Source organism: Vulpes vulpes, chromosome 16 (genome assembly GCF_048418805.1).
Source record: "Vulpes vulpes isolate BD-2025 chromosome 16, VulVul3, whole genome shotgun sequence".
In the NCBI taxonomy this organism is placed as follows: Eukaryota; Metazoa; Chordata; class Mammalia; order Carnivora; family Canidae; genus Vulpes; species Vulpes vulpes.
The window spans coordinates 30,050,425-30,068,333 of record NC_132795.1 but is presented as its reverse complement, the minus strand read 5'-3'; the positions used below and the strand labels follow the sequence as shown (position 1 = coordinate 30,068,333).

Sequence of the window (17,909 nt, the reverse complement as noted above, 5' to 3'; positions counted from 1 at the left end):
AAAAGAAAAACCAATAATCATCTCAACTGATGGAGAAAAAGTTTTGGTTTTTTAGATTCAAAACCCATTCCTAATAAAAACCCTCAGCAATTTAGGAATAGAAAAAACATCTTTATCCAGATAAAGGGCACATGTGAAAAAATTACACCTAACCTCCTACTTAATTGAAGGACTGAATGTTTTCCCTAAGATCAAGAAGGCAGCAAGGACGCCCACACCTAACACCTCTATTTAACATTGTTCTAGAGGTTCTATTCAGTGTAATAAGGCAAGAAAAATCAAGAGTATCCAGATTGGGAAGGAAAATGTAAAACTGACTTTATTTGTAAATGATGTAAAAATTTATACTAAAATTTATACCAATCTAATACAATCTACAAAAAAAAATCTAGAATAAGTGAGTTTAGGAAGTTTGCAGATACAAAGTCAATACAGAATCAATTGTACTTCAGATGGCCGTCCAAGATGATGGCTTAGGAAGACCCTGAATTCACCTTCTTCCACAGACATACCAGATCTACATCTACAATATAAAATAATTCCTGCAGAAAAAGAACAAGAACCAACTGAACAGCTTCTGGACAAAAAATGGTATGAGTAACCATATATAGAACAGTGGGAGGGACACAGACAGTAACCACAGGAACACCACTCCCAATGTGATGACTTACAGTAAGGAGGGCTATCACTGTGGAGCCCCTGTACAGACTTGCCCACCCTGGGCACAGCAGAAAAAGAAACAAAACAAAACAAACACAGTTGTTTAAAGAGCAACTAGCATGTAAGTGAAGGAAATCCACTTACTAACCCTACAGTATCCAGAAAATGGGCAGGGAACTACTGGAACTCTCTGGGATCAGAGGTGCCAACAAGTACCACATTTTATGGTCTCCCCTTCCTCCTCCACCATTACACTGTAAATGGGAGCATGTTCCAGTCACTGTAATCAACCTACTAGGGTTGCCCTAGCAGGTCCCAGCTTCCTAGTCCACACCAATTCCAGCTGTCCCCTGAAGGCATCCACCCCAGTCCCAGCTATCTTGTCAAGGTAACTCCAGAGCAGTGTACTCCTGGCCTATCCCTGCTCCAGCTCCAACCAGCCAAAGCTGCCAGGCATACCAGTCTACACAGAGGATGTTCTTACCCAAGGCCACTCCTTCAAGACTAAGAGAGGTAAGTAGTCATTCTAATTAACAGAAACAACACAGAAAGTCAAACAAGATGAGAAGACAGAGGAATATGTTCTAAACAAAAGAAGATAAAATCCTGGGGTTGAGGGGAACTTAATGAAACAGAGATAAGCAATTTATCAGGTAAACTACCTGATAAAGAGGTCAAAGTAATAGTCATAAAGATGCTCACTGCACTCAAGAAAAGAATGAAGGAACTTCAACAAAGAGAAAATATAAGAAGCAGAGCTGAAGAATAACTGAAATGATACAGAAAGACAGATAGATCAGCATCTGGCAGACAGAACAGTAATTACCTAATCAGAATAGCAAAAAGAAAAAATAGTTTTAAAAAACAAGGGTAGCTTTAGGAACCTCCAGGAAAACATCAAGTAACATAAATTCATATTATAGAAGTCCAGAAGAAGAGAAAGGGGCAGAAAACTTATTTAAGAAAATAATGGCTAAAAAGTTCCCTAACCCAGGGAAGGAAACAGACATCCAGGTCCAAGAATCGAAGAAAGTCCCAAACAAGAGGAGTCCAAAGAGACCCACGCCAAGACATTATAATTAAAAATAGAAAAACTTAAAAATAAAGAATCTTAAAGGCACCAAGAGAAAGATAAATAGTTACATTTGAGGGAATCTCCCTAAGACAATCAGCTGATTTTTCCCCAGAAATTCTGCAGGCCAGAAAGGAGTGGCAGGATATATTTAAAGTGACAAAAGGAAAAAACTTAAAACTAAGAATAGTCTATCCAGTTAAGGCTATCATTCAGAATTGAAGAGGAGTTAGAGTTTATCATACAAACTAAAGGAATTCATCACCATTAAACTGGCTTTACAAGTAATATTAAGGGCTCTTTTTAGGAGAAAAAACTACAAATAAGAAAATATACGAAAGAAAATAATCTCACTGGTAAAGGCAAATATATAGTAAAGGCAGTGGGATCAGCGATTTGAAAAGCTAGTATGAAGATTAAAAGACAAAAATAGTAAAATCAACTGTAACTACAATAATCAATTGATACACAAAATTAAAAAATGTAAAATATGACATCAAAAGGAGGGGGAGGAGTAAAAATGTAGGGCTTTTAAATATGTTTGAACTTAAGTGACTATCAGCTTAAAACAGACTGCTATCTATATACACGTTGATGTACGTGAACTTCATGGTAACCACAAAACAAAACCCAAAATAAATATACAAAAAATGAGGAGAAAGAAACCTAAACATAATACTAAAGAAAATCATCAAACCACAGGGAATACACCAATAAGAAAGGAACAGAGAAGAATCATAAAAACAACCAGAAAACAAAAGGACAATAAGTACTACCTATTATTAATTACTTTAAATGTAAATACCGGGATCCCTGAGTGGCGCAGCGGTTTGGCGCCTGCCTTTAGCCCAGGGCGCGATCCTGGAGACCCAGGATCGAATCCCACGTCGGGCTCCCGGTGCATGGAGCCTGCTTCTCCCTCTGCCTGTGTCTCTGCCTCTCTCTCTCTCTGTGACTATCATAAATAAATAAAAATTAAAAAAATTTAAAAAAAAAATGTAAATACCAAATGCTACAATCAAAATATATAAGGTGGCTGGAGGGAATAAAAAAAAGAAAGACCCATCTATATGCTGCCTACGAAAGACTCACTTCAGATCTAAAGGCACACACAGACTGAAAATGAAATTCCATGCAAATGGAAAATAAGAGAAACATTGTGTAGTAATAGTCATGTAAGACAAAACAGACTTTAAAACAAAGTCTGTAACAAAAGACAAAGAAAAGCATTACATAATGATAAAGAGGTCAATCCAAGAAGTGAATATAACATGTATAAATATTTATGCACCTAACACAGAATTCTCTAAATATATAAAAAAAATTAACAAACATAAAGGCAGTAGTACACTAACAATAAATAGTAGGGGACATTAATACATCACTTACATCAATGGATAGATCATCCACACAGAAAATCAACATATTAAACCAAATGGACTTAAAGGTATAAACAGAATGTTTCTTTAAAAATGTACATGGAGTATTTTTCAGAATAGATCACAAGTTAGGCCACAAAACAAGTCCCAATAAATTCAAAGTGACTAGATCATAACAAGCCTTAATGGTATGAAACTTGAAATCAATTACAGAAAGAAAACAAGAAAAAAACACAAACACATAAAGACTAAACATGTTACTAAATAACCAATGGGTCAATGAAGAAATCAGAAAGGAAATTTAAAAAATACTTTGAGACAAAGTATTGGAAAGGAAAGGAAACACAACTTCACAAATCTATGGAATGCAGCAAAAGCAGAACTAAGAGGGATGTTCATAGAGATACAGGGTTACCTAAAAAAAAAAAAAAAAAGAAAGAAAAGAAAAAGAAAAATCCCCAAATAAACAGTCTACATTTACACCTAAAGTAACTAGACTAAGAAAAAATAAAGGCCAAAGTTAGCAGAAGAAAGAAAATAATAAGTATCAGAGGAGAAATAAATGAAATGCACTAAAAAAAAATCAATGAAACTAAAATTTTGTTCTTTGGACAAACAAAATCGATAAACCCATGGCCAGACTCATCAAGAAAAAAAGAAGGCTCAAATAAATAAAATCAAAAATGAAAGTAACAACTGACACCACAGAAATAAAGATTACTGTGTACATACTGTGTACATAAGAGATTACTATGAACAATTATCATATGCCAACAAATTGGAAAACCTAGAAAAAAAACAAGATAAATTTCTAGAAATGAACAACCCTTCAAGACTAATCACAAAAATATGAATAAACCAATTACAAGAAATGAAATTGATTCAGCATTTAAAAACTCCCAAAAAACAAGAGTCTCGGACCAGAAGACTTCACAGGTGAATTCTCTCAAACATTTAAAGAAAAGTTAATACCTATCCTTCTCAAATTAGTCCAAAAAATATAACTTTCAAACTCATTTTATGAGACTATTGTTACCCTAATATTGAAAGCAAACAAAGCCACCACTAAAACAAAAATTACAGCCCAATATCCCTGATAAATATAGATGCAAAAATCCTTAAAGTATTAGCAAACCAAATTCAACAATACTGTAAAATAATCATACACCACAATCACGTGGGATTTATTCCTGAAGTGCAAGATCAGAACAAAACAAGGATGTCTGCTCTTGATGCTTTTATTTAACATTGTACTAAAAGTCCTATCCATGGCAATAGAAATGAAAATAAAAGGCATCCAAATTGGAAAGGAAGAGAGAAAACTGTTACCTCTTGCAGATAACATGATACTATATGGAAAACAGTGAAGAGTCCACCAAAAAATTGTTAGAATAAATGAATTCAGTAAAATGCCACGATGCAAAATTAACATACAGAAATAAACTGTGTTTCTACATCTTAATAAATGAGCTATCAGAAAGAGAAACTAAGAAAACAATCCAAAAAAAGAAAGAAATCCATTTACAACTGTATAAAAAATAAAATAACCTCCAAAATAATAAAAACACTAATTCAATAGGATATATGCACCCCTGCATTTACAGCAGCACTATTTACAATAGCCAAATTGTGAAAGCAGTCCTAATGCTCAACGATACAGGAATGGATAAAGAAGAGATGATACACACACACACACACACACACACACACACACACACACACGGATATTATTCAGTCATCAAAAAAAACGAAATCTCGCCATTTACAATGATGTGAATGGAGCTAGAGTATAATGCTAAGCAAAATAAGTCGCAGAAAGATAAATACCATATGATTTTTCTCCTATATGGAATTTAAGAAACAAATGGGCAAAGGAAAAAAAGCAAGAGAGACAAACCAAGAAACAGATTCTTAACTACAAAGAAGAAACTGGTAGTTACCAGAGAGGAGGTGGATGGGGGGGATGGTGAAATAACCGACGAGGATTAAGGAGGATGCTTGTGATGAGTACTGGAGTACTAGGTGATATATGGAAGTGTTGAATCAATATAATATATACCTGCAACTAATATATATTGTATGTCAATTATATTGGAATTAAAATTAAAACTTAATTTAAAAAATAAAATTTTAAAACCACAATGAGATATTACCTCATACCTTGCAGATTGGCTATTACCAAAAAGCCAAAAACTAGTATTGGCAAGGATGTGGACAAAAGGGAATCCCATGTATTGCTAGTGGAAACATAAATTGGTACAGCCACTGTGGAAAATATGGAGGTTCCTCAAAATCTTAGAAATCAGCAATTCCACTTCTGGGTATATATCAGAAAAAAAATAAAAACACCAATTCATGCACCCCTATGTTCGCTGCAGCATTATTTATAATAGCCAAGATACGAAGCAACCCAAGTGTCCATCAAGAGATGAATGGATAAAGAAGGTGTGGGAGACACACACACACACACACACACACACACACACACACACACACACACATATCCAATGGGATATTACTTTGCCATAAAAAAGAATGAAATCTTGCCATTTGTAACAGTATGGATAAACTTAGGGATATTATGCCAAGTGAAACAAATCACAGAAAGACTAATACTGTATGATTTATGTGTGCAATCTAAAAAAAAAAAAAAGAAACAGACTAACACATAGAAGAAACAAACTTTTGGTTACCACAGTGGGGAGAGGTTGGGGGGCAAGCAAAATGACAGAGATTAAGAGTCACAAACTTCCATTTATAAAATAAAGACGTCACAGAGATATCTACAGCAGAGGAAATATAGTCAGTAATATAATAACTTTGTATGGAGACAGATGGCCATTAGACTTCTTGTTAGAATCATTTTGTGATGTATAAAATATCAGATCACTATGATGCACACCTGAAACTAAGACACTGCATGTCAATTATGCTTCATTAAAAAAATAAGAATAAACTATTTCTATATAATGGTAACTAAAAGTCAGAACTGAATTTTTTTAATATTACTTACAATAGTAACAAACAGTATGTAATAGTTAACGATAAATCTGACAAAGGATATGTAAAACCTATAAACTGAAAACTACAAAACCTGACTTAGAGAAATTAAAGAAGATCTAAACAAGTGGAGAGAGAGATACCTTCTTTGCTCTAAGGTCCGAAGACTCTCTATTATTGTCAATTCTCCTTAAATTTTAGACAATCCTAGTCAAAATCCTAGCAGGCTTTTTAGATGAAGTTGACAAGCTGACTCTAAAATCCACACAGAAATACAAAGGATCTTTATCTTGAAGAAAACAATAAAATAGGAGGTGTATTGCTACCTGATTCCTATTGTAAAGCAACAGCAATCAAGACAGTGAAGTGTTGACACCAATATAACACATAAAAAGATACAAAACCCATCAGTGGAGAAACAACAGCTCTTTCAAAATGTAGTGTGTGACCAACTATATCTCAATACACAAAATAATAAATTTGATCTATACATTTGATCCATATTTCACATCATATATAAACATTTCAAAATGAGGGGGCATAGGTGGTCAATCAGTTAAGTGTCTCTTGATTTTGGCTCAGGTCATGATCTCAAGGTAGTGAGACTGAGCCCTGCATCGGACTCCAAGCTGAGGGTGGAGCCGGCTTGGGATTCTCTCTCTGCCCTTCCCCGCCCCCACTCAGGCACATTCTCTAAAAATAAAAAAAAATAAAAATGGATCACAGATCTGAATACAAGACTACTGGGATCCCTGGGTGGCGCAGCGGTTTGGCGCCTGCCTTTGGCCCAGGGTGTGATCCTGGAGACCTGGGATCGGGTCCCGCGTCGGGCTCCCTGCATGGAGCCTGCTTCTCCCTCTGCCTTTGTCTCTGCCTCTCTCTCTCTGTGACTATGATGAATAAATAAATAAAATCTTAAAAAAAAAAAAAAAGAATACAAGACTATTTTCTCCTAATAATATTTTATCTAAAATTAACTACTAGTGTGCTACTGTTGCCAGTTACATATTCTTGCTTTTGTGTTTTCAGATACAATTATTGAGCTAATATAACCTTCAGGCATCTTCCTATTCTAATTTCTAATTTCTTCTTAAGAGTTCTTTCCTTGTTGTATCTCAGCAGGATTCCATCAGTTCCTTTAACAACACTGTAATCTGAAATGCATTTCAAGATAATTCTAAAAGTGACTGAGAAAAATTCAGGGCTATTTTACCTATTGCTGTTTCTGGCATCGCAAAAAGAGATTTTTCGGTAGCCACTCGGAATTGCCCATGAACTGAGAGACCAACTCCCTAGGAAAATAAGGCAAAGAGTTTAAAAATACTGCAAAAAAAATATAAACAAACTCATACACACACAAATATTGTAAACCAAATAAATTATCTTTATTTCTAAAATAATTTCTTTTAGGAGATACACTGTAGAAAAACCCTAAAACATATCATTTCAGGAGTACTGGACAAAAATACATGAGTATGCCTGATATCTGGAATAGACTTGTTTTAGCTAAGATGTGTTCGATCAGTATTTTGTGTTATACTTCATGTCCTCTTCCCCCATTCCCTGTCATTTCAAATCCGATACAGCATTATAGAAAAGGGACTGTTCCCAGAACCCCTGAGTGTTGTCATCAGTGGAACCAGTCATCAGAAGAGTGTAACGAAGCTATTCTAGCTCATTTCAGTGGCTTTGAATAGAATAACATTATTTATTCACATATTTCATCATTTCATTTATTACATAGTTCATAAAAGTAGTAACATCATTTTTCTCAGGTGTAACACTTAACAGGGCCAACTATACACCTCTTTAAAAAACAATTACTAAACATAAGTTTCATTTTTTATTTTTTTCTAAAGATTTTATTTCTTTATTCATGAGAGACATAGAGAGAGAGAGAGAGAGGCAGACTCCATGCCAGGAGCCTGATGTGGGAGTCGATCCCGGGACTCCAGGACCGCGCCCTGGGCCAAAGGCAGGCACTAAACCACTGAGCCACCCAGGGATCCCTAAACATAAGTTTTAGAAAATAAGATTTGGCTGAAAGTATCTCTAATTTGTTGAATGTCACTGAAAAGGGCAGTCACTTATGTATTTGAAAAAGCAGACGTACTAAATAAAGTAAGTATACATGTGATAACAAAGAATTCCGTTTTTATCAGTGCTCACACTATAACATATTTCCTGTGTTAGATTCTCTTCTCATTATTCAGAACTTCTGTTAGACTATTTTAGTTCCTCTCATTCTTGATCCTTTTTAATCAGTGTGCTGTATCTTTGTCAGCACAGTATTAAATGAGTTAAAACGTGAAGCATTTGGAACAACGTCAGGCACTTAAGAATTCCGTAAGCATTAACTAAATAGAAAGGGCATTTCTGTCTGGTTCTTCTAATCCTTCATTACAATTTCTTCAACTGTTTCAAGTGTTTTTTTTTCTTTCAAGTTTTTTCATACTTAGTTCAGCCATTTTAAAGTTCTTGAAACTTTTCCCACATCAGGTGTAAAGATTTTAAAAAACAAAATCCGAAAAGAAAAGAAAAGAAAAGAAAAGAAAAGAAAAGAAAAGAAAAGAGAAAGAAAGAGAGAGAGAGAGAGAGAGAGAAAGAAAGAAAGAAAGAAAGAAAGAAAGAAAGAAAGAAAGAAAGAAGAAAGAAAAAAAGACAGGACACAGGTGTCTGGCCGGCTCAGTCAGTAGGGCATGTGATCTTAATCTTGGGGTTGTGGGTTCAAGTCCACGTTGGATACAGAAATTACTTAAAAATCTTTAAAAATTATGATCAAAAAATAAAAGTTCTTGAACTTTTAAACCTTAAGAAAACACTAAGAAACATATGCAATTTCTTATACATTTTACAGACTATATGCTAAGCTTAAATTTTAGAAGACCATATAAATAACATGAAAATGAATAAAATTCTTTAGCTACTACCTACATCTTTTGGTGTCAACATTTATAAGTTAAATCTACGTCTGATATTCCTTGTACAGGCAAATATCATGTTCTGAGTGTTCTATTATGACATAGGACGTCAGTTGACACTGACGTTACTGACTCAAACTCAATTGTATACATTTCAACATTATGAAATCTTACAAATTTTAATGAAAAGAGAGCATTACCATTTTTAATAACAACTTATTATTTTAGAAGTCCTTGCTTCATAGTCTATTCTCCATTTTTTTAAATCACATTGTATCTGAAAGTTGTTAATGTTAAGGAATGTCTTGCTAACAACTTAGAGCTGGACTGGATTCTCGGTTTTCTGACTGTTCTTTGGAGTCCTAGGCCTCAGAATTGCCTCCCTCTGGGGCCGCACAGTAGGTAGATCTACAGACCTCACAGACGGACTCTGCTTCAAACCACACTACCCTGGTCACTGCCTCCTACCTCTTTTAATTAACTCTGAATTCCACAAACAGCAATGACTATATCCCTCTTTATCAAATATTTACATATAAAGGTAAAATCTGACCACAACCCCAATCCTAGTCTCCTCCCTCTTTCCAGAGAAACAGTTATTATTAATTTGATACATAACCCTTCAGATTTTTTCCCTATATATCTCTAATACATATTTGAACAAACATGGATACTCATCTGAGACACACACACAATTCAAACTCTGTTCCATGACATGCAACGCTCTCTGCAGTATGGCCCAGCCTACCTGTAACTTCATCTCCCACCAGGCTTGCCATGCTTATTCCACGAAACACAAAGCCTTCATACCATTCCTCCAAAATTCCAAGCTTTTACAATTTCAATTAATCATATAACTTTAAAGGAAGGAAGACATACTAGAGAAGGCCACTGTCTGCGCCATCACTGCCCTTTCTCTACAGGAACCTTCTCTGCCCAAACACTTTGCCCTTCCCTGGGCAGTGGCTGAACTAGGGGTGGGCACCACAGGCAGGGTTTACGTCGAGGTAAGCCAGAACTCCAAGGCCCAGGAAACAAAAGGAGAGAAAGGAAAGTGCATTAGACAGGATTCTCACTCTTAGGTATTTAAACCAAAATACAGTGGGCAGCTGTGAGTTGATGACAGCCAAAGCTTAAAGGTCATTTGAAATTTAAGCCGAAGACGACATGATAGCCAAGTTAAAGCAGAAATTATAAGGAGTGATGACGAATAAACGGAGAAGGCTGCACGCAGCCTGTACAGCACAGAGAAAAAAGCAAATGTACAAAAAGCAGCAGAGAGAGAGAGAGAAAAACAAATATGCCACTTAAAATCCTTAAGTCCATACTTGCAGTTCAATTTTGCAGGAAGACACGCTATGCTTAAAGTTTTGTCTATCAATTTCCATTTGATCCACGCATTTTTCCTAATAACTGCTCCATTCTTTTTTCTGGATCTGTTTGAGTCCATGTTCTTTTCAATTAAAAAAAAAAAAGCCTCTCACCACATTTTTAATTAGAACCATGTCTACATCCTGTCGTGCTTCAGCATCACAATATAAGCTGCCTTGTGTGACTTTTCCTGCTAACACTGCTTGTCCCCGACTAGTCACTCCCATTGTATCTTCTGAAATCCTCCTTGCTTGACAAGAGAACCACCTAACAGTCCAATTCTCTACAGATGGCCTTTATCATCTAAAATCAACAGAGAAAGAAATTTATGAGCCTCATAGTCTTTGACATGGAAACTACAGATCCTGTGTTCACTGATTCCATTCATAATACATTTTGTTTCACCCATAGTATTAACGTGAATGAAATCAAAGACTTCAAGATTTTAGAAAGCACTAACGGCAAGCTTTCAAAATAAGAAATCCTTGATACAAGTACCATGAAGAGCCGGTTTTTAAAACCGTTCAATTAAGAGAAAGGCTGGGAAAATGCAAGCTGCCTCACTTGGAGATACTAAGAATATAAATGCTGATCAGCACTGAAAGAGATGCAGCACCTTTGTGGCAGATTCAGAACTAATTTTTTATCTTAAAAAAAAAAAAGAATCCATTATAGGTTGCTTACAGGAAGTCTCCCTTGAAACTTTCAAAACTTACTGTTGCATACCTTTTAACCAACAACCTGCTAGACTTAAAAGGCTTCAAAGTCTTCAAATTTTATTGTATTAATGGTTATACTGTATAGCTTCATTCCCCAAATGTAAGATGTCATTCTAATTCCTAACTCTCCTCAAATACCCTCCCTGCATCCTACTAAGCCCACTAGTCAAATCTCATTTCATATAACTGGTTATCTCAGTAGGGTCTCCCTACTTCAGGAAACCCTTCATTTGACTTTGAGACTCCATACTCTCTTGGTTTTCCTTCTATCTCATTAGTTGCTCTTTCTCTTCTCCTTGACATCCAACCCTAACCCTAGCCCTCCCCACCATGATCACATGTCATCCCTCTACTTCATTTGTACTCTGTTCTTTCTGCATTTGCTCCCTAGGTGACCTCTTCCAAGGGCTCCAGGAATTTAAGCACTGTATCATTAAAGACTCAACTTATTTCCCCATCCTGATTTCTCTAGACTTTTATTTCTAGCTGCCTAATGTCTCCACTTGAAATGTCTAATATTTTTCTCAATGTTCATACGTCCAAAGTAAATCTCTTGATATCTCCTTAAATGTGCTGTTCCTTCAGTAAATAGCACCACCACTTACCCAGCTTCTCAGGCCAAAACCTCAGTGGCATCCTCTTTCTTGCTGATCTCCCGATCTAATCTATGAACATGTCTTCACAGCTCTAACTTCAAAATATACTTTGGACTGGGTCACTGTTCACATCGCCACTGTTATGACCCTAGTTAAAGTTACTACTACCTCCTGCCTGCACTAGTCACTCTTGCTTCTGTTCTTACCACAATCCAGTCTCTACACAGCAGCCAAGTAAGCTTATTAAGTGTAATTCAGTTAAGGTTTTCTGCTGCCCAAAATTCTCCAGTGACTTCCCATTCCATTAAAATATTACCAAAATTCCTCCTTCAGGTTGATAAGGCTCCTTTCTAGCTCCCTGATCTTGGAGTTTACCATTCCCCACTTTTCTCACTTTCATCCAGGTCAGCCACATTGGCTTTTAATTTTCTTAATTGACATTAATACACATTCAAAAATATACAAAATAGTAACAAATGGTAAGTATACAGGTCCAATGAACTATCCCAAAGTTAACACACCCATGTAACCAAAATGCAGATAAAAATTATCAGAAATTATTTTATGTACCCTGTCAGTCACTATTCCCTCTATCCTTCAGGCAACTACTATTCTGACTTCCAACAAAGTAAGATTTAGGTTTTCTGATTTTATTTTGATATAAATCGAATTAGAGTATATATTCATCTTTCAGTCAACACTACATGAGATTTATGTTATATACAATCTTTTTTTCATTGTACAGCATTCCTTTGTATGAATAAACAATTTTTATCTATTTTACTGTAAATAGCTAGTTAGGTTTTCTGGTTTGGGGCGACTGCAAACAAGGATTCAGTGACCATTCTTATGCACATCTTTTGGCGCATAAGTGCACACATATTGGTTGAGTATATACCAGGTAGTAAACTACTGGGTCAAAGTAAACTAATTCAATCAACTTTTAAAAATCACAATTATTCAAAGCAGCAGTACCAGTTTTCTACTCCACCAGCATTATATGGGCTTGTTATTCCTCATCCTCATCAATACCTAAACTTATCTTTCATAATTTTAGTCATTCTAATGAGCCTGTGCTAGTATTTCACTGTGATTTCAATTTACATTTCCTTGACTAATGCAATTGAATGTTTGTTTTCTGGATATCTTTGTGATATGTCTACTCTCATCTATCGCTCATTATTCCACTGGATTATATTGACAGTAGAAATTCTTTATACATTCCAGATAGGATTCCTTTGTCAGATATATGCATTTCAAGACTTATTTTCCAGTCCATGGTTTGTCTTTTCACACTTAATGATGTTGTAGAATGCACAAAAGTTCTTAGTTTTTAAGTCTAATATTTTAGTTTAGTTTATGGTGAATTTATGTAATATTTAGGTATGAGTTTATGTACTATTTAGGTAATCCTTCTATGTCCACAAGATACAGTCATGAGTATATGTTCCAAACATTCAAATTTTATTACTATTATTGATTGCTGGCTTAATTCCACTGAGGCCAGAGAACAGTCTATAAGATTAATCCTTTGAAATATGCTCAGACTGATTCTGTAGCCAATTCTGGTAAATGTTCAATGCATACATGAAATGAACATATCTGCAATTAATGAGTACATGTTAATTGAATCACTTATTGGACAATGTTCAAACCATGTATGTGTATGTGTGTGCATACACACATGCACACACTTATACTGAGTATTTATCTGCTCCATTACTGAAAGAAGTATGTTCACTCTTCTTGGATTATGGTTTTGTCTATTTTCCCTTTTAGGATTTTCTTATTTTTTTGCATAGATCAAACTTTTTTTAAAAGATTTTATTTATTTATTTATTTATTAAAGACATGCAGAGAGAGGCAGAGACACAGGCAGAGGAAGAAGCAGGCTCCTCACAGGGAGCCCGAAGCGGAACTCCATCCCAGGACCCTGGGATCACAACCCGAGTCAAAGGCAGATGCTCAACCACTGAGCCACCCAGGCATCCCAGATCAAACATTTTTAAATGTTTGACAATATCACACCAATAAAGCTATTTCAGATAGACGTTTGTTCCCATAGTGCCTTAGTTTTAGCACTACTGTCATATTGTATGCTACAGAACGCATTAATTCAGTTCAGCTAGCTTCGTATTCAGTTTTTTTTTTTTTTTTAATTTCCATCTATTTATGATAGTCACACAGAGAGAGAGAGGCAGAGACACAGGCAGAGGGAGAAGCAGGCTCCATGCACCGGGAGCCCGACGTTGGACTCGATCCCAGGTCTCCAGGATCGCGCCCCGGGCCAAAGGCAGGCGCCAAACCGCTGCGCCACCCAGGGATCCCCGTATTCAGTTATAAATAGAGTTTTAATTTTTTAATTTTTTTTTAATTTTTAATTTTTTAAAATTTATTTATGATAGTCACACAGAGAGAGAGAGAGAGGCAGAGACATAGGCAAAGGGAGAAGCAGGTTCCATGCACCGGGAGCCCGACGTGGGACTCGATCCCGTGTCTCCAGGATCGCGCCCTGGGCCAAAGGCAGGCGCCAAACCGCTGCGCCACCCAGGGATCCCTATAAATAGAGTTTTAGACAAATATTTATAAAATATCTCTCTACAGTTGATTGAAGTCAATAGAATTTTCAGAATCTGTCCTTGGTGATCTTTTCTCTTTTCTTGGTCGGGGGGCGGGTGGGAGGTGGAGCAGAAGAAGAGGGAGAGAGAGAATCTTAAGCAAGTTCCATGCCCAGTGGGAATCCAACTCCAGTCTCTATCTCACCACCTGGAGAACATGACTTGAGCTGAAGTCAAGAGTCAGATGCTTAACTGACTGAGCCACCCAGGTGCCCTGCCTCAGTGATCTTAAGGGGGTGAAGATCTGAACAGAAGTGAACAGACTGAAGGAAGTCCGACCTGCCCAGGGAACAAATAATGGAATTTAGGACTTGCCAAACTGGGTCACCAAATGCTACAGCCTAGGAGTTAGGATGCCCTGGATTCAGACTCCCCTTCACTTGGAGTGAAGTTCAGCTATAAATCCTTCCATTCTTGACTGGGTCTAGATATCTGGAATTATTAGTGCCCTCAGCCTAGACACCTACTATAAACAAAGGTTCATCTTCCTTGGAGGAAGATAATATCATCCTTGAGTTCAAATAATAGTCAATTAGAAATAACTAGCATCCAATTAGAAATAATGCAACATACACCACAGGTCTAACACCAAAGAGAAACAATACACAACAGACTTATAGGACATAAAAATTAGATTTATTATAACTGTTTTAAAACCATGAAATGTTCTTCTATATCAAATGTTTGTCATAAAATTTACCTTATCTGTATCAGCTTTATTTTAGTTTAGTTTAGTGCTGATGTGGTATTTTTTTTCTATTTTACAATTAACCCTTCTGTGCCTTTTATTTATGATGTTCCAAGCACTCTGACATTCTTAACTTGTATTATTAGAAACAATCGTCTTTGCAGTACTGAGCTGACATTGTACTGATAAAGTAAAATGAATTTAATCCACTTTTATAATCTGGTATAAAAATTCTAATATGGGTAAAGAGAAAACTAAACAAATATATGAATGGAGTCAAACTCATACTATCACAAGAATGATAATGTGCTTAATTTTATAATCCTTAAAGGCGAATTTTAGGTAGTCTAAGACTGTTGTTTAATTACGAGACATAGATGAGTTTTTAGGCTATTCAGTAAAGGGGAAAAGGCTGGCATAGCTTTATTTAAAGCTTTTAGATTTTATTACAATTAAAAAGCACAGTTAAATCCTTCAAAATGTAAATATGTTCATTAGCAACTAAAAATAAGCATCATTTCTATATTTCCAGATAAAATACTATTTGAGACAAAAAGCAACATTTCTAAAAATGGGTAATTATAAGGATTTTTTTTTTTTTTTTTTTTTTTTTAAGATTTGAGAGAAAGAGAAAGAAAACATGAGCAGGGATAGAGGGAGAGAGAGAGAGGATCTCAAGCAGACTCCCCACAGAGCCCGATGTACAGCTCAATCCCATGACTCTGAGACCATGACCTGAGCCAAAATCAAAAGTGAGACACTTAACCTACTGAGCCACCCAGGTGCCCCAATAATTATAAGGATATTTAAAGTTAAGATATGGTCAACCACTCCATGAATTATATTAATGTCAGGATTAATCCCACACGAAACAAACAAGGACACATGTGGAAGGAACAATTTAACTTGGTGCTTAAAAAGGAAATGTCCCAGGTAATAGTATTGTATCAGTGTTAAATTTCTTGATTTTGGTGTTCTTATTCTTAGACAATACACACTGAACAATTTAGCAATAGTTATCACAACCTCAACTTTCTCTCAAATGGTTAAAAAGAAATCTTCATAGATGTAGGAGAGAGGAAGAAAGAATGATAAAACAAATGTGGAAATAACAGGGAATATGAAGACTATATAGGAGTTCTCTGTACTATTATTGCACCTTTTCTGTAAATTTGAAGTTGTTTCACAAAAAGTTTTTAATTTAAAAAATCAATAAAAATTAAAAATAAATGTTACAAAGTAAATAGAGCCAAAATCCAGAGTTAAGAAAGCAACTAACTCAGAAAGGCATACAGTGGGGTAATGTGAGTAATGCTTACACAAAGAGTCATGGATTTAAATTTAAATTCTACTCAGGGAGAATGAGTAAGCTCCTGCCCAGAATGAACACTGTATCACAGCACCAGAGTATGTGAGAATCTTCCCTCATCGTCATTCAGGATTATAAATTGTGCTTTAAAATAGGTACATATTTTTGTAAGAAACTCAAGTAGGTTGTCAACACACATTATTTCACTATAGTATGAAAGTTAATATCGTAACTATAAAATAAGTTTCATAATGTATCTCTGGGACCATATGCATTAGATTAGCAGTCTGATCAACAGTCTCCAGAGCAAGAACAAAGACTTTATTGTGTGTTTCACATTAATATTAATAGGTTAGTGTTACATATTAATGATACTACTATACTGATAATAAAATGTTCATGTATTTTAATAGATTGCAGAGATCAGTACTAAATAAAAATCCCCCCCCCTTGCTTTGGATGCTTAATTCATATTATTTCTGGATGAAAATGATATTCAGTAAACAAATAATTGAGATAGAAATATTTAATTTATTTATATATTAATAGTCTACCATTCTTCAGGTATGGTTTTAAGTAAAAAAGCCAGGGGGATATTTTAAAAATGTTAAAAGAATAAATCTTAAAAGCTCTCATCAGAAGAAAAGAAGATTTCTGTTAACCATGTGTGGTGAGATGTTAACTTATTGTGGTAATCACTTTGCAAGTATATACACATAGCAAATAATTATGTTGTATACCTAAGACTAATACAATGTTATTGGTCAATTATATTTTAATTTTTAAAACTCAGGGAATAGAAATATTCTGGTATATCATACATTAAAGCATAAATTTGAAATAACTTAAAAATACACACCTCCTAGATTCATTTTCAGGTTTTTTTTTTTACCTCATTGAGCACATCCTCCAATATACATGTTTATAATTATATATGTACATGTGTCCAACTATAACATATACATATCAACTATATTTAAATATATATTTAACATAAATCTTAAAAAGTTCTAAGAAGCCATTGCTTTATATCACATACTCAAACAAAAAGGGTCATTATAATAGGAGTATTCTTAATCTCTGATTTACCAAAGATTTTCATTAACTCTGTATTGACTAGCATCCTAAAAGCCATTCTCTGGCTACCTTTTTTTTTTTTTTTTTAAAGATGTTATTTATTTATTTGCCAGAGAGAGAGAGAGAGAGAGTACTCGTGCGCAGGCAGGCAGAGGGGCATGCTCCTCTCTGAGCAGGGAGCCCAAACGGGACTCGATCCCAGGACCCTGGGATCATGACCTGAGCTGAAGGCAGACGCTTAACTGACTGAGCCACCCAGGCATCCCTCTGGCTTCTTTTTGATACAGCTTCATACTTTTCTGATCTGTTGAGTATAGAGTTTACCAATTGATACATGTATTTCCAATCTGTGCCAGTTGTACTTTTCATGGAATGTGCTTTAAATATTATTCATCATAAACTTATATGAGTATAAAAATAAGAGTTGTTTCTCTTACTGAATACTCCAGAAAAATATGAAAAGTCACTAAAAAAATTGGTAGAGGGCAAAGAGCAATTA

General features: G+C 35.4%; 1 protein-coding gene across 2 annotated transcripts in view; it reads right to left on the bottom strand.

Moving 5' to 3' along the window:
- Nucleotides 1–17,909, bottom strand: part of HIBCH (3-hydroxyisobutyryl-CoA hydrolase) — a 96,041-nt gene that overhangs the window by 32,847 nt on the left and 45,285 nt on the right. For both annotated transcript variants that reach the window (XM_072741682.1, XM_026002655.2), the window contains exon 7: nt 7,325–7,403. In XM_072741682.1, the coding sequence (XP_072597783.1) occupies nt 7,325–7,403 (79 nt within the window). The remainder of the gene's footprint in view (nt 1–7,324; nt 7,404–17,909) is intronic.